This window comes from Perca fluviatilis, chromosome 22 (assembly GCF_010015445.1).
Source record: "Perca fluviatilis chromosome 22, GENO_Pfluv_1.0, whole genome shotgun sequence".
NCBI classification, from domain to species: domain Eukaryota; kingdom Metazoa; phylum Chordata; class Actinopteri; order Perciformes; family Percidae; genus Perca; species Perca fluviatilis.
In genome coordinates this window covers 7100388-7115821 of record NC_053133.1, presented here as the reverse complement: position 1 = coordinate 7115821, position 15434 = coordinate 7100388, and the positions used below count along the sequence as shown (strand labels likewise).

General features: G+C 42.6%; 1 protein-coding gene across 9 annotated transcripts in view; it reads left to right on the top strand.

The window, feature by feature from the left end:
- Positions 1 to 15434, top strand: part of LOC120552354 (partitioning defective 3 homolog) — a 382624-nt gene that overhangs the window by 219631 nt on the left and 147559 nt on the right. For all 9 annotated transcript variants that reach the window (XM_039790356.1, XM_039790350.1, XM_039790354.1 and 6 more), the window contains exon 15: positions 10984 to 11131. In XM_039790356.1, the coding sequence (XP_039646290.1) occupies positions 10984 to 11131 (148 nt within the window). The remainder of the gene's footprint in view (positions 1 to 10983; positions 11132 to 15434) is intronic.

The window sequence follows — 15434 nt, the reverse complement described above, 5'->3', positions numbered from 1 at the left end:
AGAGGCATAGCTTCATTTCAACTGCACTGAATGATAAACGAGAGTGGCTTTCCTCTAGCTCGCCACTGGCCCTAATCTTTTCCCCATAGGTTTTTGTTGCTTTGAGATAGCTAGAGGAGGACCTTTATGAAGCAACCACCACCATGCAAATCTTCAAACAGTCCCATTTCCTGTGTGAGATAGGTGATACTGTCTCACATTTCCCTCCATTCTCTGTGTGATTTTCTTTGCCCACAGTGGGCCTTGATATGATATCTAAGAAGCACTTCACTGAGTTATGATTGACAGGACAGCAGAATAACACTGTAGGATAGGCAGATAGAGGAATATGTATTGCCGCTAGGTGGACATTTGCCATTAGGCAACAGGCAAGGATATTGAGGCGAGGGGATTTACACTTCATGAAATGGCCATTGTGATACTGAACTAATACCAGCCTACCTTGTCTTTCAGAGAATCGGTATTCTTTCACATACTGGAGTAAAAACCAACATGCATGCGAACATGATTTAGCTCAATGTGAAATGCTAAGCACAGTGTGACTGTATTTCAGAATTGTGGATTCATGTGTGACTACAACACACTCACGCACGTTCACTCACCCTGCAGCCAGAGGTTATAGATCAGGTTTGATTAGTGTTGCCGTGACTCTAATTGGAGCCTGTGTCCCGTGGCTGTGTGTCAGTTTGGAGTATCACGCTGAGCCCCAGTCCCCCCCCTCTCTGTCCTTCACCCTCCCTACAAGCCCTCCTTCTCCGAGCGCTCTGTCTCTCTCTCTACTGACCACACATCACCCCGTGCGCTTGTTTTTTTCTCGTTTTAATGTCAGTTTTCACATTACAACATGTAGTGGCCTATAGTTTACCAGGTATAACATAGTATAAATACAGCCAGAGACTGGAGTGGAATTCTCACAGGTATCAATAATAATTTGCCATACATTGCGGCATTACTATTTACTATAACAATTAAGGAGTGTAAGCCTCTTGCACGTTTTTTTTTACATTGGGATCCCTCAAGACTGCATACATCTGCTGGATTGCTTTATGGCACAAAACAGGAACTAATTCAATTTTTTCTAAAACTCAACATTTATATCTCATTTATATATTAGCTATTGTGTGTTGAAGTGCTGTTTGTCAAAACAAAGCCATGTAGTGCAGTATCAGAGATGGTAACCAATATTTATCTATCTATTTTTTCTATTAACAGGAAGCAGCAAGTTGAATGGGAAATGTGGAAACTCTGAGAAACACAAAATGTTTAAACTTTAAAATGCATTAGCATCAGCACTGTGTGAAAAAGACACAGCAACATCGTTCATTTGACTCACTCTGGCAAAACTAACACTACGTTGAACTATTTAGTTATTGCTCAACTTTTGCTGCAATTAAATGTGATTTCCCCCTCATGGTTAGATTACCTTTTAAGATAACCATATTTCTACTGTTTACCTCATAGTTGTCGTGATCAAATATAAAATAATTGCTGCAGTGGTATTTTTTCAGTACTGTAAAATCCTTTCTTATACTATTATAAACCGCTGTGCAATCTTTTTTTCATCTTACAAGCCTTTAATGAATCTATTACTCCAATACCGGGCTGTTTTCGGTCTACACAGCTTTCTCTTTTCTTTCTGCCCCTCCCCTATCCAAACTATGGGAGAGGACACGTGTCCCTCTGGGGATAGCTTAGCCCCAAGGTTCAGTGCATTCTATCACTTCGGTCCAGTCACTCTACTGTCCTCTTTAATCCCTCACCAGCAGGCAGACAGGTAGACAGACTGACACGTTGCAGAAAGTTAAGGTCACTAATGGTAAAAATTGATTTTTTTGATTGTTATACTAACACTTTGTAGGTGGAAGGATGGCGATCTTACATTACAGTTTATTACACTTTTGATCCATTTAGATAAACAATTTAGAAGGAAATTTTGGCAAGTGTGTATATAACTTGACGTTTACTTTAATATCAGTTGTTATGATGTACTAATGATGTTGCAGAGAAAGAATTTGCAAAATGTGTGTAAAACAAAAGGAGAAAGATATTTAGATTCCTTCTATTAATCTCCCATTACAGGCCATCCTACACTGCTAAAGATGCACTGTTTTCAGGGGGCTTAGTGGTTTGAAAAGGTACCGTGATGTCAATTAAGGGGATTTTAATATACTGAGTCGAAAAGATAAGATCGTAAATGAAGAATTTAAGGTCAGTTGCAATTCTCAAATAAGAAAAGCAGAAGTTAAATGTCGACACAGACTCCCGGCAGTTACAACCCCCACCCCCTCTCCCCTGCTCTGCTCTGCTGTGTTGGCCATGCAGATATGTGGGGAGCCAGCACCAGTTTGCCACTGTCACCCAGCCGAATGGGAGTGAGCACTGGAGGCCACCATGGAAATGAATCAGATCCATCACTGTCTGCAGGGGAGAGGAGCTGAGTAGCACAGCCTAATGCATCGTGAGGGGGGGGTGGGCTTCGATGGGTGCAGAGTATCCAGGCCACCCCACTCCCTGAAAATTGCATTGATTTTATCATGTCTTGGTGCTTTATGCTAAAATATGATCAACTTTTCTTTGCAGAGAGCATTGTAACGTTTCTTTGTAGTTTAAGCTGGCTCATTTCGGTGGGTGTTTGCAAAACCAAAACCAGAGACGAGTCACTGATCTGGCATCCATTTTTCTACAATGTGATGTAACCGAAAATGTGACAGCAGAAAATACACTATGATACAAACATGAAACACATTAATGTAAATATAGAATGCATCATGTGACACTCTCATTGTGTGTCAGGACTGTGTGACCGCTCAGAGTAGCCTCTCCACAAGCAGGCACACACAAATATACTTATAATCCCAACAAAACACACACACACACACACACATATAATTCAACATATTAACCAAGGTCTCCCAGAAGCCCATTTGCTTTCAGCAGGACTTCCAGGCATATCCTCTCAGAAATGTTTCAATAGGCTGGTTCATACGGCTGATGATTACGCTCATGTCTGAGGTGGAGTACCTGGTCTATTTTTACTGCCATTAAAGCAGTGGCAATGATTGGCCTTTGCCTTGGGTTAAAATGAGATTTCTTTCCCTGACCTTGGAACAAAAAAAAAATACTTCAGCGTGATTAAGGATGTATTCGTGTCTAACAAAGCAATGTCCCGCGCTGTATGAGGATTATTTTTTAATGTAACACAAAACCATAAGGCCCCTATGAGCCTGATTGAACATCTGACAAGTGTGGACCCTTATTGCTCCTATCCAAGCCTAAAAAAAATCCAACTCTGAATTTGTGGAGGAAAACTCTTAGTCAACCAGGTCACAGGATAGCGGTGAGTCGATGAAGCAGTAAGTTAAAAGCAACAAGATCAAAGTCAGACGAGCTGATGAAGCTTCTTAAATACAGTAAGTAGCAAAATGTCCTCAGTCGGTTTTGCCTACTTTGGAAAACCAGCCCTATTACCAATGCCTTGTAATGCATTTGATGTGCAATCAGACAGAAAACAAAGGTAGGCAGAAAAAATGTAATAACATTTCCAATATGCTCAGTACACACACAAGAACAGATACCCACACACACTCTCTATATCCATTCCACTCACTCTGTACTGGAACAATTACTTTTCCCTCTCTTCTGGTTCCACAGATAGCCCTTGTATGAAAAAGTAACATTCTGCCCCAGATAGTCAAGCGATATGATTGGTCACTGGCAATTTGTTTGAAGCATTGTAATTGCATGGCTGCTTCAGAGGCTGGTTAATTTCTCCTTCTATATCTGAGTTCTATTAATATATCGTCACATGTGTTTAAGCAATTACATTTATGAAAAGTCATTTTAATTCCATTTTTTTAACGGCCACACTTCCTGAACGTTCTCCATCTTCCGCGTTTTTAATGCAAAGTCTGATCATCGAGTCACAAACCCAAAGTCCTGTGACTGAATCAAATGCAGCTCTGTTACAGTAGTTTGCTTATTGGAAGTGTTAGATTTGTTTTCATCTTTCTGGCTTCCATTGTTTTAAGTTTCTTAAAGATTTACACACATTTATTCAATAATTTGGACACTTAAGAGTTCATTTGAATCTTATGTCTTTAGCTCCGTAGTTGATCAGCTGCCTTCATCTCTAAAGGCTTTCTGCCTTTATCTGTGGCTAAATCTGTTATATCTGTGAATCATTATATGGGCAGAACAAAGAAGTCCGCTTATAATGAAATATAACTAATTTATATACAAAGAGGATTATTAGAAAAATAAAATAGCAGCTTTTGTGTGATATTTTAAAGCTATAGTGTGTAGTTTCTGACGCCCCCATGAGGAATTCTAAGTAATGACAACACCACTGTTGTTGCATCCACATGATACAAGCCTTCTGTGATCGCACACCGCCCCCACCCCTCCTCCTCCACGCAGTTGCTAGTAGCCAAGGAGGACACGGAGGATTAAAAAAACATGATCGACTCTTCAGAAGAGGTCATTATCTTCACTTGAGTTTCTGCGCGGGAAAGTCACCGGACGCCACAATCTTCTGAACATAGCCACACTGAGAAATCCAGAGAGAGTTGGGTGGAGCTGATAGTCTTAATTAGCTTTGTAGCAACTCATTTGGCAATGGCTTGAATGTAACAGACCTTCATTAATATGAAAAAGTTACCCACTAAAGCTTTAAGTTATAAACACACACACACCGTCTCTCCCTTTTATCCTGTTTATGAACTTTCTCTCAGTGGTGGATGTTTGTTTCTGTCTATTGCAACAGTCACGACAATTCATGACACTACTAAGATATTTATCACACCAGCATCTATAAGCCGACAGGCTGATGATAAGCATGCTTGTGGCTGGGTTTCATTTCTCTGATTTGAAATTCATCAACTGATGTACGCATACGCCTCCCTGTGCATTTGCGATGTTATTTATGACGAAGATCTCCAGCAAACATCGACTATTTCTGACAGACTGGCTGTCTTGCGTTTTTATTTCTTTTTTTGCTCTTCTTGACAGCGCTACAGCAACTTGCCAACAAAAACACACTTCCACCAAGATTTTTCACCAGAAAACCTTTCTCATATTCCCTGTCTGTGTTTGAGATACTACACATCTACAGATTGAGTTGAATTTCACAGCCTATTTTTACTTCGTGGTGCTTCGCCATACAATTCTTATGATAATTCATGAAACGAAGCTTCTGCCTAAGGACCGCGGTGCTATCACTTCAGTCCTTCGCTTTAGATATTTCTTAACTTTTACTTTCTTTTTGTGCTTGTCTCAGCACAGCTTTCCGTCAAGACCGCCTCAAGACATAAATGTAAAGCTTTTATGTAAAGCAGCACCCCTCTTTTGACCACTTGAAAGACTTTCCACTCCAGCAACCACAATTATGTATATACCATGTGGGACAAGAAACCACCGCAAAGATGCCCAGTGCATTTAGTCACCTGAGAAACCTAGTTCTGGTTTCATGTTTTCTCATTTCCTTAAGCCACTGACATAGTACCACATTTGTAGAAATGTCAAGCGGTTGTTCCTCAACAAATTAACTAGTGATGCTGACATTTACTACACTGCTGTGGTTTTGATATGCATGACAGCTAATTAACGGCAATGCTTTCAATTGAAGGAATGTGACACGCTCACAACAGCATGATGCATAAGGATGTCAGGACAGCATGAATAGTAATTGTATGTAATCTTGCCTCAGGCCAGATTACATACAACAGTAAGTGGGATAAAATTGATGCAATTTACATATGCTAGCGTTTTACAAGAAAAAGCAAAAATTACCTCTTCTAAAAGAGTTTATTGTTTTATCTGATACCATGTATTTCACAACTAAACATTAGGGAACATGGTCAGGCTGAAACACTGCTTTATTATTGATGAGAAGCAGCAGGGGGTAAAGGAGAAAGATCAAAGCAACACTTTATTGCCTGCGTTCACCTTAGTATTGTTGCATCATAGAAGCTTGCGGTCATAGTAGATAAGTTCACTCTGGGAAGAGAGTGGATATAACAGCTTATTCTTTGTATAAAAGGGCACTGAAAGAGTCTCCTCAGCATGCCTATAGCCCTGTTTGTAATCCATTCCAAAAGCGTTGCTTGTTAGTCACAAGAGAACGTTTATGCAAAGAGACAAGTGGGAAGGAAGTGGCTGGCCCTGACAAAAGATGCTCACTTGGATGAGAGAGAGGCTGATCGATAGAGTCTTGAGAGAGCTATCAATCAGAGCCCTGGCCTAGTAAATTATGGTTTTATTAGTATTGAGCTGACCACTGCTGGGAGGGACCTTAAAACATTGAGATGCTGGCCCACATCAGAACTAAGAGACAGGGATGGAGTGACTGAAGTCCAGTTAGATCATGACTTGTAGGGACTACAGCTTCAATGCTGCTAAAGCAAATAGCAGTGATTCATGGGAAGAGGATAGAGCGTGGACACAAAGCGGTGCACTCTGGGAAATGCAGTTTGCAATGAAGTGGTGACTAAATTGAGGAAAGTAGATCGCAGAAATGCAATTCCAGCGCTGCTGGGCCCTCATTCCCAGCTGGCCCTCTGAGGACTAACTCAGTTAGGAGCAGCAGGGGAAACTCGATAGGACCAATTGAGAAAATAATATATTGAATCTGGTGGTTGAGTGGGCTGCTTGGGCACTGTGGAGGACTGCCGAAGTGAAGTGTCTGCTAAAAACCCGAGTGTTTTTTAAGCAAAATACACACGTGCACACACACACACACACACACACACACACACACACACACATTCCTTTCACTTTGCAGCATAGCACATGCTGTGTTCACTTGTTAGCTGTATATAATACTATTGCTCTGTGCTTGAACTTGGCTAATATGAACAGATGACTCAACTCTAGACAGGTTGCAACCAGAAAGACAGATGCCTACTGAAGAGAGAAAAGGAAAACTGATAATGTAAAATCCTTGTTGAGTGAATATTTTTAAAAACTAGCTCATAAAATGGAATCAATACAACAACAATCCATCTTACTTTAAGTTGTACCATTTTTACATTGTCCTCTGCAGCACAATATGACAAGATGAAAGAGTTCAATATGTTGTATTAGCCTTGTAACTAGTTATAAAGGTAGTGAACCTTCTATCCAATAATGAGGTAAACACAACACCGTATGGTGTTAATTAAGCTATTGCGTATAAATTTGAATGTTTTTGTGTTGATTTAGATTTTTATCCATGCCACCAGCACAGTTCTATGGATTGCAATGTTGGTAGTCCCCGACTTTGTTTTCTTGAAGTTTCTGTAGCAATGAAAAACTCAGGAGCAGCACAACTCATTTCACATACTTAAAGAAGATTCAGTAGACCTTGATGAATTACACAGAAGCATTTAAGTTTAGCTGAACCTTCAATGTAAACAAAGATATTGCAGTCGTTGTAAACATAGATGCTAAAGCCTAGTTCAGCCTATCTCTGAGAAGTATGCAAAAGCTGTGGCAGGACCACCGACCACCAAACGGAGACAGTCCTGAAACAAAACATTCCCTTATCATGCAGGTGCCATAGGAGGCACAATGTTGAAGTACTCCTCTGCCTGGAAAGATAATGAGGTTATGCTGGACACTGACTTGAATGAGATCTGGGGTACGACTGTCTCAACTTACATAGCATGAGTTCGTAAGCTTGAAATTCCACCACACACATACCCTGCTATTGTGCTGATTCCATCTCAGCATGATGTTTTTTGTGAAATTGAAGTTTTGCTAAGAACTCCTAAAAGACTTGGTCACCCACTTTGGGAAGCACTGACTTTAGATGAGGCTCTAGGTGGATGTGCGAAGCTAATGAAGGTGGGGTATCTAGCCAGCAGAGAGGTGAGTTCTGCCTTGGGCAGGATGCAGTAGCTTAAGGATTGTAATTACAGTATTATGGTGGAGGTTGACTGGATTAGGGCCACGGCAACCGGCGGAGACCAGGATAGAAGGCCAGGAAATGACCGTGGACTAGACGTTATTAGCCTTAGTTGACAGCTTAAGACGAGCCCTGTCAACACACTGCTTCTTCTCCCTCACTGAGTACTCAAGGGCAGGGAGATGCTGATGCACAGGCAAAAACACATTAGTCCATGAGTCTGCACTTACCACTAAAGCATATAAATGCAAACACATATGCACGTGAATACAGGTATACACACACACACACACACACACACACACACACACACACACACACACACACACACACACACACACACACACACACACACACACACACACACACACACACATTCAGACAAATAACAGCATTACCTTGAACACACAAGCACACAGGCATGCTTAGTGAGTCCAATGGGAGCTGAGCAGCAGATGATCTTGACTGGGCTCAGTGTAAGTCACAGTGCCCTGCCCTCTCCCTCAGTCAACAGGATAATCCACTCTGAAAATGACTAGATTAAGACAGATTATAGACATGATGAGGTGATGAGAACCGGTGGTAAGAAAGGACTAAAATCTCAGCGAAGGCACTGAAAAACAAAAGGAACACGTCCACTTTTGGACAAATAAGCTCCTTGATCAACTCGACGTTGCTGTTGTTGGGTTTTACCACCGTGGTACCACAAAGCATTTTCTTTTTGTTTCATGAAGCAATTGTGACGGTTGATGCTCATTCTAACTATCCAATTCTTCTGTTCATTTCAAATTTTATTAGCCTGCTGATGCAGGAAAGACAAAATGCATCTGTGCCTGCATGGTACCGTATCGAAGGATCTTTTCCTGGGAAAGTCCTAAATGTTGAATCCCTACTGTGATATGATATCAAATATCAGGTGGAAGCAGAGAGTGCAGATTGGACATGAAAATGTCACAGCTTGCCATGCACTAGTCAGTAAACATTCACAGGTCAGTAAACATACGCAGTGTGCTAGCATTAGCATGCACAGAGGCAGACTTAATTAATACTGGATACACAAAGATTAAATAGCTGCCATTTTGCCGCTGTGTTAAATTGATTCCAAAGTCTATTTGCCATAGAAGCCAATGAATACTTTTAAAGTAAACCTGTTCAGAGCTTAGAGATAGAGGGAGACAGTTCTATAGTGGTCTTTCAGTGATCCTCCTGACACATTCTATACATAGTTTCATATAATTTGGTTCTCAGCTGCTCCGTTCCACTCTGTCCACACATTACCCTACCTCTTACCTGAAACACTCCATCTTACTTCTTTCAGCTCATGACAGATCTGAAGCAGATAAAAAAAAGTGCAGAGAGAGGGGTTAAGTTAAAGTCAATTTGAGCTTTATTGAGTGTGAATCATCTGGGGACATGCTTGTTATAATAAGGCTGGCAGTGGCCGTCGCTTTGATTGTAGTTGTGTTGACCCAGCCCCCCCATTACACACACACACACACACACACACACACTTTCCTTCCTTGCTCCTCGTTCTTATCAACACTGTCCCGATAAAGTCTGGTGCTCTCAACCTCATTAAACCTCTCTTTATATTAAACAGTCCCTCTACCTTGCAATGCGTCTTCCACGGTACGCTACTCCCATGAGGAAGCGACTTGGCAGCACCCACACTACGCTGGGGCCTCAGCTCCAACACCCCCACAATCCTCCTTTTTGTTGTTATTCCTTCCATTTGTTTACCAAAAACTCCCCACCACCTCCTCCTCTTCTTCTGTCCTCCTCTCCCCCCTTGCTCTCCTATCTTCCTGCTGCAGTGGTTGTCTGATCTTTTACTCCCCTTTCTCTTGGCCGTAAGCCAGCAGTGTTGTGAGACATCGATATTAGCCAGGGCCTCCTGGTTTAAAGCATGCTTGAGGTACAAAGTTGAACTGCGCAAGACAATCTAGCTGTAAGGGACCTATCTGTAATAGGTCATATTCAGGGAGTTCTTCTCCAGTGCATTCCCCTGGCTGCCCACAGGCTGCTATGAAGCATTGTGGGAAATAAGACCAGGGCCCAAGCTTTATTCTCTAACTCTCTGCACGTGGATGTGATTGGGATTTGTTTTCCCTCTCTACTTTCTTGCTCCTGCTGTGGTAGCTCCATTGTCTATATCCTAAAAATACCACATTTGACAGACTATTGGCTTTTGAAGACTGGACACAGTATCTGGGCCCAGTGGTTCCAGACCCAAAGACTAACCGCTAACCATGTCCCCCTGCCAAGACTGACACATGCACTGAGTGTACAGTGGGCTCAATAACCAGCAGTGCGGCGTATCGACCACATGGCAAATGTCAGTGGTCCATTTACTGGGGTTTATTGTTAGAGACAGCTGTCTATCGGCCTATGGGAAATCCATGGACTTTTATCCAGCTTGGACTACTACAGGAGCCGTTTCACACTGCTGAGCCAGAAAATACCCACGTAAGCCGAGAAGGACGCTGAAGCCCCAGTTCCATGTTTCTGGAGTATTGATGGCATCACATTGGGAGCCATATTATGCGAACCCACTTCAGCTTATGTGTGTGGATTTGTTGTTTGTGTGTGCATATAGCTTCCTGGTTGGTACAAAAAGAATCAATAAACTGTGTTTTTTATTTGGGTCTACACACTTGGGATACTGATTATTTCATAGGCAAAAAGCACGATGCAAATGTAAACAATAGGGTGGATAAAGACTAATGACCGGAACCTTCTATGAGTCTCAATTTGATTTACATTTATATATATACACATACACATATCTTCTTTAATGCTGTGAATGTGATTGTCAAACGTGTGTAGTAGTAATAGTAGTATATTAGAAGTAGCGAATTAGGGTATTTTCAATTATTGTCAGTTGACAAGCACAGAAATTGCAGACTAAGGTACTGGGTTTGAGAATGTATGGTATGGTAATGGTATGAATGTGAATATACCTCAAATGATTATGGTAAATAAAATGCATATTGGCCCTTTAAGAAAAATAATATTCATCAGACTAAATGGAACATTTATTTGGCACTGTAGCTGTTTTTAAGCCCCATGCCTATTCTTCATCTTTCTCCCGGTTTCTGTAGGTAGCCCTCTGCAGCCCTCCGGTTTTAGAGCGTCCCGTGAACTCTCTACTGGACAATCAGGAGCGCCGGATTTCCAACTCTCTGTACGAGAGCATTGAAGGCTTGCACAGCAACTCCCCACCGCTGGCTAATGTGATCGGACGCATAGGTGAGTCATATATCAGTAAGGTTCTGTCATCCTCCGTCTCAGCATCTGTGTGTCTCTTTCACCCTGTAACAGACAAAATAACTTCACAAATTGGATTTACATCCACCCCAGCCCCTCTATGCTTCAGCTAGCTCCTTCTCTTAAACCCCCAACCTGCATCACCTTCAAAGCCTCATCCCCCCTCATCGCTCTGCACCCCAAGGTACGCTATTTCACTATTCAAACCTCTCGGGGATTAACGTCAGCCCCAATCCTCCCTGCCTTCACTCCACTCCTGACTGCTTTCACTCGGGTCAATTTCCATTCTACCCAGTTGACATGAGCACTCTAAGATCTCGTATCTTCAGGTATATTAGAATTGGCAATCTAATCCTCAGTCGCTGTTGTCATCTCAACATCGACGGACCTTTCACATATGCATACGCTCAGAAGCTGAAGATGATTGCATCAGTGTGGGAGGACGTGTTTGTAGGGGATCATGCAGTGTAGACACAGGCATCCATTCCCCTTTTTCTCAAAACACTGTAGGCTTTTGTTTTCTCAACTTCCCTCTCCATACCTTTTTTTACACACATCTCTTATTTCTTCTTCTTCTCTCTTTTCCCCATGTTTCTTTCTCCGAACTCCTCCTTTCACAATTTTTTCCTCCCCACCGTCTCATGAACTCATCGTCGCTCCCTCTTTCTCCTCTTTCACCTCCCACCCTGTCACCCTTCCCCTCTCCTCTCCTTGGATGGATTGAATTTGTAATCTGTCAATAAACTACACTTTCTCCCTTTCCACCCTTCTCCCATTCATTCTCCTGTTTCGCTCCTATCCCCTCCCCACCATCTCCCCCAGAGCGGTGCCACTCTGCCACTGATCATAGAAGATCAGAGGCTGTGTCAGAGGCATCTGATGGTTAATTAAGCCTCCAGATCAATAGGGCTTGCCCCTGACACTCTCTATCCCTCTCTCTGTCTCATTTTCTTTCTTTTTTTTACCCTTTCATCGAGTCTTTCTCCTCCATCCTGAATCAAATGTTCTCAAATTGGTTTGGTTTTCCTCTCAGTTTGGCTTATTTATTCCACTGGCTTTTCCGACCCAGGCTTTTCAGAACGCCGCTGTGATCATAAGCGGCAACTGTGGGTGTGCTGATGGAAAAGTTTCTTGCCATTGAAACTTCAAGGGCACCCAGCACTCATCCCATCCTGCGGAGTGGGTGTCAAATGCGCCAAGTGGAAAAGTTTTAGGGCTGGGGGCGGAGTGGCTGCTAAAGCAGTAAGTTATCACAGCCGAAGCTCGACAGAGTCTCAGATCTTTGACGTGGCTTGTCTCGCAGCAAGAAAGTTCCTTTTCTTCTCTGTCTTGAGGCTGTCTCCGAGGCGTTCCCTCATTAACCTGTGCCTACATTCTGACAGGTCTTCATCTTTTTAAATTGACACAACCCCGTTGTTTAAATATCTGATGCAGTCAGAGTTTATATTCCTTACAGCAACACAACACTGCCGCACTGAGGTAACATACAGCACCTGAGAAGTAGAAGCAGGAATTTTTTGCTTCCAAGGGTAGGTCAAATTTTTGCTTTTTGCTATTACTGCATATCTGATCCTCCTTCTATCCTCTTAAATGTTTACTGAAAATGCAGAAGATGTATTCTGTTTTGTTCCTAGAATGCATCAAAGCACAGTAGCTACATAAGAGGAAAGCCTCTCTGTCTTCTGCTCCCAAAGCAAGTGGCAATGACCTTGCATCTCACTGACGACGCAGAGCTACGATCTAGTTAACCTCAATTAAATGTCACAAACTTTGAAAAGCAAACAGCATCAGTATTCCTGACATATCTTACTCATTCATATTTATCTAATGAGGATTCTTTTTTTCCCCTATCCATTTCTAAATGTAACCAAAATGTCAGTGTACTACACTTACCCACTATAGTTACTATATACATAAGCAGACATGGAGACAATCCACAACAACATAACAACATTTTCTCTTGCCGTCTCATCCCTTAGTAAGACACTATAAAATGTATTTTTCTGTGTGGATAGTACATTTCTGCAGACTAGAAAGACAGGAGCTGTTTCCGCTCTCTATCTTCCTCTATATGTTATTTCAGATGGGCTCAGACATATTGCCTGGTGTGTGAGATGTGACAGAAATGGTTAGAGGACAGATGCTGAGAACGGCTCGGCAAGGTCAGGAAGCACACAGCCACCAGGGCTTGACTGACAGCTCGATGCCGAGTGTATCTAGACCGAATCACGAAGGCCAGACACGTGGAGTTTGGGATAGAGTAGGGCACAGATACAGCTCGACATACACATGCAAGGGTTGCATGCACACACACACACACACACACACACACACACACACACACACACACACACACACACACACACACACACACAGTGGCACACTTACGTTCAACCTCTCCATCAGGTTAAGCTCAGTTTCCACTGAAGTGAGCCATACATTTTTCTTTAGAGCAAATAGTGATTACTGACAAAATTCGGAGGCATTTTACGTCTCAAAAGACAGCGGAGGAATTCTCTAACCAAATCAGCTCCGCTTTCCATTATACTGCCTGTGCTGCTGTAAGTGGGCCAAGGCACAGAGGTAAATGGGATGGAATGGTTTTGCTGCTTACAAATTAAGATCTGACTTTGATTGTGAGTTATAGCAGCTGGCAGCAAGTCAATACAGTGAAATTGTAAACTAAATATTTCTGCCAACCTATGATTGTTATGGCTATGTTCTCTATGTTCTCTTAAAAACAGCAGCAATGTCCTTAGGATGCCTTATCTCGCCTCACTCAGGTATTGATCAGAAACTGGACCAGGTTGTCTACTCCCAGCAGTCAAAGGTAGCTTGCTGCCTTTCTTCTGAAACAGAAATAACAGGTATTGGATCTCCAAGGGGATAGGTGCAATTGAATAAATTATAGGAACTATGATTACCATGGCAACAGCAAAGCAAAGCACCAAATGACACAGGAAGGAGACAGGTGTTATTAAGCTGGTACAGTGCCATCACATTGATTGTAAGGGTACTTTGCCTTGATCTTCCCTGTTGTGTTGGGCTGACATTCAGTGTGTGTGTAGTGTGTGTGTGTGCGTGTGTGTGTGGTGTGTGTGTGCGTGTGTGGGGGGGGGTGCTCACACGTTCACACGCCATGATATTGTCAGCTTTAGCTTCACACATGCACACACCATGCATCATGGCTAGGGGCTGAGTCCACAGCTAGCAGGTGGTGATCATACGATAGGTTCTGCTTGACTCCCTGCTCAAATAAATAGAGTTCCTGACACTTTTTCTTTTTTTGTCCTGCTTTCCTTCTATCCCCACCCACCTTTTGCCCTTGGGGTTAAAGGACTGAGAAATGGCGGAGATGATTTCTCTGTCACAGGAGGAAAAACAGATAAAAAGAAAAGAAGAAAATGTGAATTAAAGGGAAGGAAATATGGAACTGAAGAAATCTCCTGCATGCACACAGTGTGACAGCGACAGCCGAGGTTTAACGCAAAGGTTGTTAGCATCACACCCGGCTTCGCCTTCCGTTCTGTCTAATTGAAAAGAGCTGCTGGGTGTGGGGTCCACACGCTGGGGTGAAAATTGAGGCCCTTGGACGGACACTTTCTGTGGATGTGGCTGTTTGGCCGTGTGCCCGAGTCTCAATGCACACCTAGGACAGCCACAGGAGTGAGGGGGGAGAGGAAGGGGTGGGAAGTGGGAAGTGGGAACCAGGCAAGCGGACTCATGCTGTTGTCGGAAAGCAGGTGTTCACAGGATGTAATGTGTGCAGTGCTGGTGACGGTGCAAAATCCTGTAACAGCAAAGTTCCGTCACTTTGGGCGATTTTTTTAACATTATGAGGACATTTATTCATTAAAAGGATTAAAGTAGGAGAGCAAACACACACAGACTAACACGAATACACCAACCTCTGGCTGTCCCACACACTAAAGTCTTCCCTAAATGTGTTTAAGTGGGACTGTCTTCCCAGGACTTGACCCTGCTGTCCCCTCACCTCCAGTATTTCACAGTCGGCAGACTCATCCCTTCTGTATGCTCAGCTGTCAGTGCAGGAGATGAGGCAAAGTGACCTCCCTTAATTTGGTGTCCAGGCTGCTTGAGAGTGCTATTAGCATGCTTTAGTAACAAAATGACTGAGACATAAATGGTGTTACCCTGGAACTTTCCCTTTTCTTGTGATTTAGTGTACTTATTCACTGTGTTCATTTGACCAAAAATAGTTGTATTTGCCATACATATGTTTAATATCTGTAATCTTAAATTATGTAAAATGCAGCAATTTAGA